The 14318-nt window shown below is 52.7% G+C and overlaps 1 protein-coding gene across 1 annotated transcript; it reads right to left on the bottom strand.

Moving 5' to 3' along the window:
• Positions 1-1184: 1184 nt before the first annotated feature.
• Positions 1185-11426, bottom strand: LOC308620758 (BCL-6 corepressor-like; the record flags this gene model as incomplete). The annotated part of the gene is made up of 3 exons (XM_081240670.1): positions 1185-1213; positions 5569-5814; positions 11249-11426. 3 exons carry the CDS (start codon positions 11424-11426, stop codon positions 1185-1187), a joined length of 453 nt encoding a protein of 150 aa, XP_081096796.1.
• Between the last annotated feature and the right edge of the window lie 2892 nt (positions 11427-14318).

Below are 14318 nucleotides of genomic sequence, written 5' to 3'. Positions count from 1 at the left end.
CTGGCCATCGGTGCCCTGTTACTTCAGGTCACTGCAGCAGCTCCCTTCCAAAACAAGAGGAGGAAGAGAAAAGGCACGCCCACGAATGCGTTTCTCCGTTTACATCCCAACGTGCCAGAAAGCCCACAATCCTCTGGGCCCCAAGGCCACCTGCCCCGAGCCCTGGTATCCAGGATACCGCATGAAGCTGCTGCTCTTTTAGCAGGCCCTCACTAGCCAGACTTGAGTGGACGGCTGCAAGCTAATGAGTTGTGTGCCCCAGCCAGGGAGAGGCCCTGTCATGTGGCTCTGGGATCAGCTCTGAACGCCACCAACTGCTGTGCACACATCAATTTACTCAACCCAGGGTTTATTTGCTGTGACAATCATGGCCTTCACCTGGAAACCTTCATCACTACTAGGGCAGATGCAAGGGTACCTAGAAATGAAAGGCCGTCCAAGCTGGTGGGTAAGTCCACTCTCTTCTCCTGGAAGATGGCAGCAAAGGCAGCAGTAGCCCCACGGCCAGGTCAGACTTTTTGCCACGGGCTGTCCTAACTCAACCACGTTGATACCACTATTTACACAGTGCTTCTCATTTCCCCAGATGAGGACATCTTCTGTCACCCACAGGAACCCAGGAGATAGCAGGAAAGGAAGGTAGTACTATCCTCATTCAACACTTGGAAACTGAGGCCCAGAGATATTAAACCCCAAGTTCAATTAACATCAAGTACTAGACCTATAACTCAGGTCTTTGGTACCTGGTCAGCTGGGAAGATTCAAAAGGCCCAAAAGGGCCCCAGTTAGAGGGATGCAATCCAGCTGTGACGAGCATCCCACAGGCCTTCTCTGTTGGGGGTCAAGTGGGCTAACTACACTCTCCTAGCTAGGAGGGTGATGGCCTCTAAATGGATGGCAACCGTCGCCACCAGCACTTTCTCTAACTGAAAGGTGAAGAGGCGGGGCGAGTCTGTCGACGCAACACATTCCTTGGTTTATTTTCTCCGCTAGAAATAAACGGGAGTGTCTGAAGGGCAGCCCAGCCATTCCCGAGCAAAGTCAAACTGCTTTTGTCGGACAGCTCTCTGTTCAGCGGCTATAAACCGAATGCCATTACCCGCAAAATGTAACCATAAAGGCCATAAGCCCGACGTTGTTAGTTAATTAAATGCCTCATTAACTTTTTTAAAAACATGACTTATTCAATTCATAGAAAATTTAACTATCACCACTAAAGGCACAAGCATGTGGTTGCACACTGGCGTTTCAGCCTAAGAAATAGAAGCCTTTTTCCCAGGAGGGAAAGGTTTGAGGTCTTTGGCCACACAAGTGATCTATTTAACGCGGATCTGAAGCCAGAGTGTGTTTCTAAACTTCCAGAACCAGATTATCATGACATAAAGCTCAGACAGCCTTTATACTGCACATGGTATCTTTGGCTAAGCAGAAGAAAATAACCAAGAATGCTGAAGACAAAACTTCAGGAAAACCCTCCCAAACCACACCCTTATCTGCTTAAGCAAACTGTCCTTCAATTTGAAAAGGTTGAAGCTGCCACATCTCCCAACTGGGCCATCATCCCAACATTTAAAATTCTGCCCAGAGAAATCCCAGAAAGTTGGATTCAAAGTTGAAAGCGTTCATCTACTTGTCACAATGTTCAGCATCAACACTGGTGATCTGTGGAATCTACATATTGAAATTTACATTTGAAGAAAAAAACAAATCCCACCGTAAACATTCCCAAGGCTTCCTGTGCAATCAAAGGCCAGGTAGCCTAAAAAAGTATGGATCAAGTGCCCCTTGGTCCAGGCCACAGAGCCACCAAACCAAAATGGAAACTGTCTTAGAGGACCAACGAGGGTCTTTTGACGTCTCTGGTCCCAAAGGGAGGCTGCTGGAAATGATGCCAAGTTCACAGGTGGGGCTCGGAGCCCCGCCCTCCACGGCGGGTGCAGCAGCACCCCGCCCCCCCATCTCCAGCATTTGCTGGAAGCGGGAGTCTACTTTCTCAACCCTAACCCAAAAGTTGGGGTTAGGAGTCTCCCCCCCAACTCCAGCGTTTGCTGGAAGCAAGGAGACTATCTTCTCAACCACGGGGGCGTCTAGCTCAACACTATGTGAAACATCTGCTCTGTCCTCCTAGGCGCCCGCTCTCAGCTCTTGGGAAACCAACTGGGTGCTCCTTGGACTTCACCTGCAAGTAACTGCGCTAACTACCACAAAGTGCTCTCTAGCTAATGGAGAGGTCTCCAAGAGACGTGTAGATATAAACAACAGCACATTCAACCCACAACAACAACAAAAAACACCCCCAAACTAAGCATAGCCCTAGTGCTTCCAACTTCACACCCACAGTCATGCCTTAGGGCCAAGGCAGGCACACTTCCAAGGGCTCACGGCACTATGGACCGGGGTGGGGGGACACGATGGGAGACGGGGGACAGGGGCACAGAGCTGGCTGAGGGTGTGGGCGCCAGGGCTCCGGGCCAGCCTGGGTCCTGCCACCCCAGTGCTCAGCCACACCTCCACGCTCAGCCTGCTGAACCGCGTTTTACTGTCACCATTCAACTCCCAGAGGGCTGATGCCAGCACAGAAAAATGCCTTTGCCCTGTGGGCTATTACATCACAATTGCTACTGACAAGTATGGTGGGGGAACTGCACAGGGCAGAGAGAGTCATCTGTCTCACAGAGGTTTTGAACTGTCAAAAGGGCAATTCCAGTGTGAGCCAGTCTTGCTGAGGAGCGTGGTGGGCTGTGGAGCACTGCTGGATTGCTACCTGTACGGGTATCAGCTAACCCCTCTGAGGCTCAGTTTCCTCATCCGAGAGTGGGCTAGTACGCGTTACTCCCAAGTGAAGATGTTAACAGGGTGAAAGGAGTTACTACAGATCACACGGGCTTAGGCAGATATCAGCTATCTTTCTATGTTGCTCTAGCAATAGAGGCCATCACTGTCATCAGCCGTGCTGGGTTGGGATACAGCAGTGTGGACAGGGAGTTTTGTGCAAGGCTCAACCCCTGCTCCCCGCCCATCAGCCCTCGGCTCCCGTGCCCTCTCAGAAAGAGACTGCTCAGGTCTGCCCCACTCCCATCCCTACTCTGCACAGACACTACCCACCCGCTACCCCACAGGGGCATCACTCTGCCCCAAACAGCACAAGTTAGTAGAGCTAATAACTACTCTCCTACTCTCTTTCTTCCTATTCAGATTCCAAAAGGGCTCATTAAAATTCCCCTGGTCGCCAAGCCCTGGGTTACGTCAGATTTTATATCAGAGATAAGTGAGCCAGACTGGCCGAAGCAGCCTACCTGCCTGAACAGGAACGGAACATCAGAGAGGCCTGCCTTTCTTTTCACACCACGACTGAACAAGCCACCAAAGAGCCTGCAGTGTGAGCGGGAGCCAACGCAAACACCCTGCTGGAACACCCAGCCCAGCCCGCCACGTGGAGGGGGCTGGGCTCTGAGACATGCCCCCCATCCACAGCCAGTGTGTCCCCCACCCAAGGAGCAGAAGCCAGCGGATCCTGATCCAGGGCACCCACAAGGATGCTCACCTCGTATTCAAGCCGGGAGGCCTGCTGTAGGAGGGTCTCGCCCGCGTTCTTATTGACAATAAGTCTCCGCGCTTCCGGTGGCATCGGGCGGGACTGGGTGGTCTCTGGAGGGGAGCTTGACCATGTCAGCTGCGAGGCCTGGGAAGCTGGTAACAATTGCTGCAAACAGTCCAAGGGCTTCTGGTCCTGCTTGGCCGGCGAAAGATCATAGTCGGAACTGGGCTCAGGCCGCTTTCAAAATCTCCGGACGGTCACCTATCACGAAACCAGGCAGCGCACACATTTCAGGCTGTCCTTCCACCACCCGCCTGGTTCGCCTCCTCCCTGAGTTACAAACCTGAGTGGAGGAAAGCACTTTTCCTCCTCTCTGTCTGGGGGAGGCGGGGCGCGAGGAAGGGATTGCATTTTTACTCGCTGGAAACTTCACCGCCACCCAGGAGACAGGTCCCCTAGGAAGGGGCAGGGACGTTTTGGGGGGAGGGGTTCAGGAAAAGGAAAGCTTTGTCCCCAGAAGCAGAGAAGTAGGCAGGCGGGATGTGCCTGCAAGGGCCCGGGGGGCGGGGGAGAACCAGGGCCAAGAGGTACCTTGCCATCCGCATTGTCCACCTAGGAGTCCCCTGGCAGCGGCAAGCCCCGCCTGGGCTCCTGAGGGATCAAAGGCTTGGTTTTGCAGGGTTGCTTCGCGGATGGTTTCTCGCTGTTGTCGGTGTATTTCTGCGGCAGGGGCGAAGGCTGCCGATCCATTTCTTCGTCCATGCACAGCACATCTGTCAGGGGGAGAAGCAGCGGGCGTTACACAGTTGTAGCCGGTGAGGAAAGAAAAGCCCATTGTTAGCACTGATCGTTGGAGCAGCTTCAGTTTTTAAAGATATACCAATTATGTTTTCAAAGCACTAATATTTTAATTATCCCACATTCAACCGGCAAATAGGCTAACCCACGAAACGCCAAATGGCAAGTCGCTTCAAAGGGCCGCAAGAGAGGGCAGAAGCCAGCCCTTCGTGCGCTCCCGTCCCCACCCGTGGGGGGCCTGGGTGCTCGGGACAGGGCGACTGCGGACAGCCTGAGGCTGGAATGAGGGCACTGACAAGCGCCCGGGGTCACCCAAGACTTCCCTTCCTGCCCAGCCGGGCTGGGTGATGAGGAGCAGCCCAGGAAGTCAAGCTCCCACCTCACTGTCCATTCCATAAGGAAGTGTGCAGGTTGAAAGGACCTCAGGAAGAAAACTCCCCGCTCGCCACACGCTACTCTTGTCAACTTGGATGGCGCTCAGGTCCCCTCCAGGGCCGTTTCCCACAGAGGGCGGGTGATCCACCCTCCAGGAGCGCCCCCCGCCCCGTGCGTACCTTGTTCATTGTCACTGCATTTAAGGGACTCCTCCAACCAGCTGCTGTTGCTTTTGGCCTCTGCCCTTTTCCTGCCAGGTTTCTCTTCGGAGATGCTATTGCCCTGGGGGGTGACCGCAGGCTGAACCGCCTGGGTCACTTCCTTCCTGCCCTGCCGGCCAGGTTTGCTCTCTGCTCCCGCCGTTCTCTAAGGTGCAGCAAGCGGCGCTGCTTTCTGGGATGGAGCCCTGTTAATTCAATGCACACCTCAGGTTGGTCAGCTCACTATAATGTGGCTCTTCTAAGTGGTTACAGGAACTGTTTGTCATTTCCCTCTCAGGCCAGTCAGCTAATGGACAAATAACTACAAATTAAAGAAGAAGCCCCCCAGGGCGGGGGGGTGGGCCGAACAAACTGTCTTACACATCACTAACAGGGGTGGGGGAGGGGAGGGGTGTGGTCACTGTGTTGGCTGGAACTTGTCACCAAGTCTCGGGAGGGGGCCTATTTGCCTTTGGCCACCTTTGGGCTCCAGCCCCGGCAACTGGCTTTGGGGGGGTGGGGGGTGGGATGGGGGTGGGGGGTGGGGAGGTGTGAGTGCCTCCCCCCAGGGATCCAGGGTGGGACTGGAACTTTCCACTGCTCCGCTCCAGGACTTCCGTAGGGTGCCCTGCGGGCCCGAAGCCAAACCGAGCTCACCTTTGGAGACCCGTCTCCGCTTGGCTTTCAGCAGAGAGTCCTCCGGGAGCACAGTGGTCTCAGTGTGGTTCCTATTGCCAGACACCTTGCGCTTTCTGTTCAGCCGGAGGGTGGGGCTGCGTGACGCGTCCGGGGCCGCCTGGTCGGCGGGGGACTCTCTGGGGGGCTCCGTGTCCATATCCTCAGGAAGATCACTGTCTTCTGGGGCTTCAAAGCGGTCAGGTTTGCTTCCATCATAACACTCCCCTAGGGGAGGGGAGACAAAACGGAAAGGAGGGAACAAAGGTCACCAGGAGCAGGCAGGACCCCCACGCCCAAGGCAATCTGCTACCAACAGACCACCCCCCTTTGGAGACCAGGGGCCTCACACGCCAGAAGCACAAAACCCTCAGAAAGACGTCCCAAAGGAAGGACAGCTGAACACAACCAGCAAAGAAAGCAGAAAATGAGGCGCGTAGCCCACTCACAATCCATCCTTCAAGGGTCAAGGTGAGGCATCTACACCATCCGTCTATAGGCATGTGAGATCACTCCCTAACTGCTTAACTCTCCAAGGTGGCTTACTTTTAAAGGGGGGGTGAGTGACCTCACAGTAAGATCCAACCAATCAGGGCAGAGCTACAACGGGGGGTGAGTGACCTCACAGTAAGATCCAACCAATCAGGGCAGAGCTACAAATGACTATGGAAACAGCTGCTAGTCAACAAAAAAGGCTGATGTCATCAAGAGACCAAATAGCCCCCAACTGCCATCTACACAGACATAGCACCAATGTTCACTTGGGTCAGCAGGGGCGAGGGTGAAGAAAAAGGGTAGGGAAAGAATGGTGGGAGGCTGGGAAGCTGGGGAGACCAAGGCAAGAGGAGCCTGGCAAAGGGAAAGGAAAGGCTTCCTGGTGCACACACAAGGGTCAAGGGCAATTTCAAAGAACTCAACCAGATTGCTACAAGTCCGTCTGTCCTCTTTCCACACCCGTGGGGGGAAAAGCATTTCACTGCCATCGAGGGGCTGCTCCTATTTCCTGTCTAGGAAGAAGGCCCTCAGTGACACCAGTCACCCACCTGGCACGTCTCCACGCCTTCCTTCCCAGGCAACAAGCATCTAAGGACATTTCAAAGACAAGACTCCAACCCCCTTCATGGGGGGTGGGGGGTGGGGGGGTGGCGGGCAGGGCTGAACTGCTCACACCCCAGCTCCGCCTGTGTTGCTCCTGCCCCCCTGCTCAATCTAGCATCCACTTGGGGCTTTTCCTCCAATCACCCCAGCCTAACATCACTCCTCACTTTTGCTCTAGCCAAAGAAACAGTTCAACTGCTTTGCTAGTCACATTGTTTCTAACACACAAATAATTCCATAATGATCACTGTGCTGTTAAAGAGTTCCCCGAAGATGACCCTGTGTCCATCACCGGCCGGGGGTGGGGGTGGGTGTATGAGTTTGGTATTTCATTAACACCTGAGCTAAGCTCCCACAGCCCGTTTTTCTAGATGAAATCATGGACACACCCCTCACATGCTGCTCGCATTCCTCCTCCTCTCCCTAGACCACTTCAAGTATCACTCCCACTTCTGCCCAGCCGGCTGGTCCCCTGATCAGCCTCTCTTGGGGGGCATTCCCAGCATTTAATGGCAGCCAGTTGTGGGGATGAACCTCACCCTGGCCTGGGCTAGCCTGACCTGTGTTCTCAAGGGTGGAACACACTTAGCTTTTCTCCAAGGGTATCCCAAGGTGGGAGAGATCCCCATCTACTCTTGCCGGAATGGTGGAATCACCCCAACCGCGAGGGTCTCCTGTCATGGCAGCAGGAGAAACCCCAAACTCCTGGCCTGTGCTTACGGGTGATGCAGCCCAGGCTACCACAGGCCCGGTGAAGACGGCGTGCTGCAACTCTCACTCCGGCTGCTCTGTGACCCTCTTAAACACTTGCGCAGGAATGGCGCCACTTTACAACTCGGCCCCCTTCACTTGTAAAGTGCGAATGTTATTGCTAGCCTCCCTCCAGGGTGGGCTTCATAATCACGGGCCGGGCTCAGCACAGAGAAAGGCTGGAAAAATCCCTTTAACCAAAAGATGCCAAGACTTTCAGACCAGCCTGAATCTCAGGCCTGAAACGTAGGAAATTTTAAGAGGTGAGCCCTGCTGGTTACACCATTGGACTTCTCTGGTCCAATCAGCCTTCCCTAAAAGCTCCGTGGGAGGGGATCCATGGAGGAATGGAAGGGCTACCTTAAGAACCCCCATGTCCAATTTGAAAGTTTCTTTTACCAAACTAGGTCCATCCACCCATCCCCCAACCCCGGAGCCTTTTAGGGCAAAGACCTCAATTCCCCTCAGCTAAGGCCCCCCAAGACCTTACGCTAGTGTGACCTTACCCAGGCCAGTAATAACCCTGAAGGACACCCACCCCGACTGCCCAAGATGCCCATGGCCACCAGCTATGGGGTAGAGGCTCCGTGTCACTTGGAGCTTCTCAAAGACTGTTCTAACCACGACCCACAGGAGGATGACCCTTGAGGGCAAAGGAGTTGGGGAGATAAATAGATACACGGGGATCCTAACCATCAGGCTTTGCCATCATTGCTACTTTTGGCCCTTCTAAAAGTGGGAAGCCATGTGCCCTTGGTCACCCAGTCTAAGCAAGATGTGAACGTGGTCCCTGCAGCATGGTCCTATGACTCACAGCACATATATCCCAAATTCATTATGGTTGTACCATAGCATCACCTCACAGAAGCGTCACCACAGCAACATTTACAAGTCACTGTGGCAGCAAAGCACCCTCACCACTGTTGAGCCATGCCCAGTGAGGCCTAAACAAGGTGAGAGGGTTCTGAGTCGCTGCAAGGCTCCCCAGGATTAAAATCCCCTTCTCTGTAGCTTAACTATAATAGCACCTCCAGTCAGGGCTAACCTTGTTCAAAGTTAAACCCGCTACACAAGGAGTGCAGGGGATATCTGTTCCAAAGTAGTTTACAAACATGCAGGTGCTCAGCTGGAAGAGAAGTTCCCTGAGCAAAGAAGTTTCATGAAGCCCCTCAACTGAGGCTTCCTCCAGCTCCTGGCCAGGCACTGCCACTGAGCAGGTCCTAGGCCTGTCCCAGCCAAGTGGCTGGCAAGGGAGATGGTTACTCCAAGTTTGAGAAGGAAGGGACCAGTGCCTCCTTGCCCCGCCCCATCTTCAAATGCCACTGAGGGTTCCTAGTGATGAACTTCCAAGTCTGAGGAACCTCCAAACTCATTTGGTGAACTTCCAAAATAAAAATTTCACTCAGCCACCCATGTGATCATAAAGAATAAATGAGTATCTCGGCCACTGTGTTTTCAAGTTAATTTCTTTTTTAAACAAGCCCCTAGCAACAAGATGCACCCGCACCAGGACAACCAGGGCCGCGCAAACAGCACCCACCACCTTAGAAGCTCCTGGGCCCTCCGTGAGTAGGGGCTGCCTCAGAAGGGGGAAGGCATCTTGAAGGCATCCTGGACCCTCTCTGGGACCCCTGCCCGCCCCAAATCCCCGCCCCAGCTCCCATGTGCTCACAGCTCGGCTCTCGGCCACACCGACACCCATGAGAAGGACCTGAGCCCATATCAGCTCAAGACATGATGGCCCAAGAACAAGAAGGCCCATTCATATCCAGCTGAATGGAATGAACACCTGCTGGGCCTTGGACGTGGAGGCCGCAGTAAGAACAGTGGCCCCTTCAGGTGACCTTTCTTGACCAGCTATTTACAAACCCCACGTCTCTACAAGACAGAGGGTGGGTGGGGAACCCACCTTCGTTGCCCCAACCTTTCAAACGGAGCCCCTCACCTTCCCCAACCCTTCTCCTGACCTCCCATGGTGGCCATTCATGGCTCACTGGGCCACGTCCCGGGTGCTCCAGGAAGAGACCCGTCGGTCGGTCTGAGATTGGAGGCAGGCGGTGGGGGGAGGGGGCTTTCGGAATCATCTGGGGCTCAGGCCCTGCTCCCCATCAGCCACACCGAGTTCTCGTCTCCACGCTCAGCAGGAAAGACTGGGAAGGATGCACACAAACGTCTCTGGGAAGAAGGGCGGGTGAGGCCACTGAGACGTGAAGGGCAGCGGCCACCCTGGGTTTGGCCACGTTGCTGGAGAAAAGGGCAAAAAGACTCGAGGCCGGTTACCTGCCCGCTCCCTTCCTCCAGCCTCCCTCACCGTCCACCCAGAACAGGCAGATCCCCTCCTCAGAAAAGTGCATCCCCGTGAACTTGGCCGTGCCCACTTTTATCACATCTCTCTGAGAAACTTCCCCAGGAGCTGAGTTATGAGGCCACTCAGGAGGGTAAGGGTTGCGTGTCAGCTGTGAGCACAGGCAAGGAGGCAGGCCTTCTTGCTGCTTCACTCCAGGGTGGCCTGGACCCTCCGTTTTTCATTCCAATCCCGAGGGGGAGGAGCTCGGAATCGTCTACTCCAGGCACATCAAGAGCCCCATCCCTCGGGTAAGGCCGCCACTGACTAGCCCCAGAAATCCCCTTCTACGGGAGCCACGTGGGACACACCGGTCCCGCTGTGGCTTACCCAGAACCCTGGCCACAGGCCTTTCTCTGACCCCAAACATAAGCTGGGGGAGGGCAGTGCTCCAAGCAGCACAGAGAAGCACACGCTGCTGCTGACCACAATTCTCCCGAACTGCATCAGGCACCCACGACCTAAGCGTGCGGGCGAACGCCGACCCTACGACCGGGTCCAAGGGCCTGGGCCTCCCAAACGTGCCCACCACCCCCGACTGTCCCGTCTCAGGAGGATTGCACGCCCACCCTGTCCTCGACGTTCACCGAGGTGCCCTCACTCACCATCACCGGTGAGGTTTCTGGGGTCCGGAGCAGGCTGCAGGCCACAAGCACGCACACTGAAGAAAGCGGGAGAAAGACCTCCACTTGCTGCCAACGCATCTCATTCGCCCAGGAAGTCTCGAGGGCAAAGCCCGAAGTCAACCCCAGTGGGGGAGCAGCTGATGGGACCGCAGAGTGTGACTCGAGGCCAACACGAGCTTTCTCTCCAGTTCGGCCTCCAGAACAGAACACACCCGTCTGGTGGGAAGAACGGCCTCGTTGATCCCACGGCCTCGGAGCGTGGTGTCAGCTCCTCCTGACTGCAAACGAGCCTCCACAGAACATAATGATGCTCAACTCTCTGGGGCCTTCATCAGCCCTCATCGCACTTGAACAAAACCTCTGCCTCTGGAGGGAGAATCCGAGTACTCTCCACTCCCTCCCACAGGAGACTGTCACTCTGGAGGGTCTGGCTCTGGCTGCAAGTGTCATTCAACTGCTACCAAAAACCCGTGTCCGTACCTGCTACAGAACAGAACACATACCTGCTACGCCGGAGGTCCTGCACTGCCATTCCTCTGCTCTACTGTATCAGACTATGACTAACTACAGGACTAGCATTGCTCCGGAAAAAGGAGACGCGTGCCAGGAAACAGCATTTCATAGGTGCTTCACTCCTGGATGCCGCAACGCTCCAAAGGACAACCAGCCTTGCAATCCACAGCTGGGAAGGGTGGCCAGAGCAGCCCGTTCTCCGAACAGCCAGCACCCAGACGCTGGGCCGTCGGAAGCGTACTGCTTCCTCTCACCTCCCTCGGCACTGGGAGCGGAACCGCCCCGTTCCCACCGACGTGGTACCACACGCGAGCCGCCTGGGTTCACTTACATCTCTCACTGTCGTTCTGGTCGGCAATGGCCTCCTCCGGGGCGACCGACTTTGGCTTTTTGTGCTGACTTCCTTTCAGCCTTTCCCAGTCAGCGGGGCTGAATTTGCGCACCTCGGAGTCTTTGGTCGTGGGGTGGCCACCTTCTCGCTCTTTCATCTCCAACTCTGAGAAGCGCATCACTGCACGCTACAAAGAGAACGGAGATGGAAAAAAGACACACCTTACCACCAAAGCTATTTCACTGCCCTTACCTTAAAGGAAAGTATCTTCAAAGAAAAGTTTGCCCAAAACCAACCACAATTTATGATACAACTGAGATATTTTAAAATTAAACGATAAAAACGTAAGAGTGTCTATGTGTAACTAGTCACACACTCTTTCTTCGTAAAGCCATATGTATGTAGAGATATATGTGGTGTGTATGTAAAGCCATACATACACTGTGGCATACAGACAGACATTCTCTTTCGAAGGTAAATAAAACAAAACAAAAACACAACGCAAAGAAAGCGAAACAAAAACACAACAGAAAAGAAAACAAATGCACAGTGAATAAAGATGACCATGGCCCACAAACTTCCCTTTGTATATTTGGAAATGAAATTTAACTCAAAAGGTTTATGGAAGATTCTAGTAATAAAAATTTGAAGAACTGACCTCACAGTAAGCAGCGGGTAGACATAAAATACTGTCCTCTTGTAATCCTTCCATCTATGTAATTAAAATGGGCACTCAATGGATCATTTAGATAACTTCATCCATTTTTATAAGCATAAACCAATATTTTTCTTAACATTGCAAAACAATTTGTCTTTGTGTTTTAATTAAAAGTAAAATATCTTAAGGAAATTCCTATACAACATCTATCATTCACTAGCAAGTTAAATACATACTCTATCCCTTTAAGCAAGGTTTGTGTTTTTGTTTTGTTTGTTTGTTTGTTTTTTGGGTGGAAAAAAAAATTGCACGAATCTCACAGACATGCGGCCGCTACACACCTCCACCAAGTATCACGTAAGGCAGTCTAAGCAGCGCTTTTAGGTATATTTGTTAACGTACAGTAACGGCAGAGAAATCAAAGCGATTGATAGGTAAATGTCATGCAGTCTTCTAGACATCCTTCGCAATAATTAAAACTTCCGTTATCAGCATTCGAGTGGAGTTCGCTTAAAATCTACAGAATAACTTCAAGTATCCACTTACGTCCCCTTACTGGACACATTTCAAACATTTCAATTACCCTAAGCTTCATTAACCAAATCAGCCCGGTGTCCTGCCCTATCATACCCCCGGCCCCCTCCTCTTCACACATTAAAAAAACCTGACAACTGGTCAGGCTCCTGAAATTCAGGTTGGGGGGGCTCACCTGCAATGCCCGCTGCTCCCGGCCGAGCTGACTGGAGTCTCCGTACAGTCCGGTAGCGACACACTTGAACCGGTCACCCACGTAACCAGCGGAGTTGGCGATTCTCTTTGCCAGCTTAGATGGCTTCGGGTTCAGAACTTTGCCATCGGTTGATCCTGCCTCGTCAGCTCCGTCTTTCGTGTAGGTGGGGGTGACGTCCACACTCGGTGGGGCACTGCCCACGCAAAACGGTTTGGGATCCTCTTGGGTTTTCCCGAAAGTGACCGCAGAGCCGTCGCTCCCCAGGGTCGGCTCCAAGAATGGAGTCGAGACCGGCGTCGCCAGATTCTCCTTGTTCGTTACCACTGGAACATTCTCCTTGCTTAAGTCGGAAACAGGCTGGCCCGGAGCCTGTTTGAAAGTATAGGCTTCGTGGAAGTCACTGATGCGCCCCAACTCCTCTCTCAGGGCAATGAAATCCCGGTGTGGCTGTAGGGCCACATTTTACTTTTTTATTTTTAATATATGTTCACATGTTTCCATAAAGGATCCAAGGTGGCCCATAACGTAAGGACACACAATATTAGCTTTAAAAAAACATGAAAAAAAAAAAAGGGAAATCATGATCCTGGAAATGGGTTGCATCCTTTTAAGGGGTGAGAATAACAGAATGAGTGAGCCAAAGATTTGGGAAAGGATCTCACATTTCCAAATGTCCAAATCTTAAAATTGCACCAAGTGGGAATGTAGCTGTGGCAATATTAACCTGAGAGAGCTCTATGATCGTTTTCTTTACTCATCACTTGGTTGCAAGGTTATAAATGACAGGGTAAGTGAAGGAGGGCAAGTAGACAGATAAGAGTCATTTCCTGATTCTCAAAAGAAGGGGCATCACCTAGGGAAGGGGACTCCAAAACCCTACAGGAATCGTCTGGATATACTAAAGTTTCTAGGTGGCAAAAGTATCTCATTTGACCCTAGGAGCCAAATGGAACTTAGAAAAGTAGTGAAAAGCTACTCAACTGAATGCAAGTCATATGACTAGGAGCATGTCAGTGAAAAGTTCAAGGGAAGATGCTGTGGAAGAGCAGTTCACCTTGTGGTTGAGCATCCTCAGAGCGTGCAATGCGAGGTGCAGTACCTGCTCTGTCTCACAGGGACCCTCCAACCTCTAAATGCATCTCTCCTGGGAAACTGAATTCAAAGAGTCAATTTAAAAAAAAGATAGGGCTTCCCTGGTGGCGCAGTGGTTGAGAGTCCGCCTGCCGATGCAAGGGACACGGGTTCGTGCCCCGGTCCGGGAAGATCCCACATGCCGCGGAGCGGCTGGGCCTGTGAACCATGGCCACCGAGCCTGCGCGTCCGGAGCCTGTGCTCCGCAATGGGAGAGGCCACAACAGTGAGCGGCCCGCGTACCACAAAAAATAAATAAATAAATAAATAAATTTTAAAAAGATAAAAGTCTCTAGTAGAGAAATTTTATCAGAGCCTAGTATTAAGAGCTGTAGAGCCACAAGTTTCCCACAATACAGCCTTAGCAGAGGCTGTTAAGGCAGTGACAGAAAATTTGTACCGAGGGAAATAGCAGAAGAGTTTGCCTACAATTCACGAAAAGGATCCCTGCACTTGGCCTGAAGGAAATCAGCAAAATTTGTAACAGCTTGTGTATTTGTATGCGGGATTGAGAATGAATTTCATTTTTTAATTTCTCTGAATTATCACAT

This window comes from Mesoplodon bidens, assembly GCF_964165515.1.
Source record: "Mesoplodon bidens genome assembly, chromosome: 7".
NCBI lineage: Eukaryota > Metazoa > Chordata > Mammalia > Artiodactyla > Ziphiidae > Mesoplodon > Mesoplodon bidens.
This window is presented reverse-complemented; position numbering and strand designations above follow the sequence as displayed.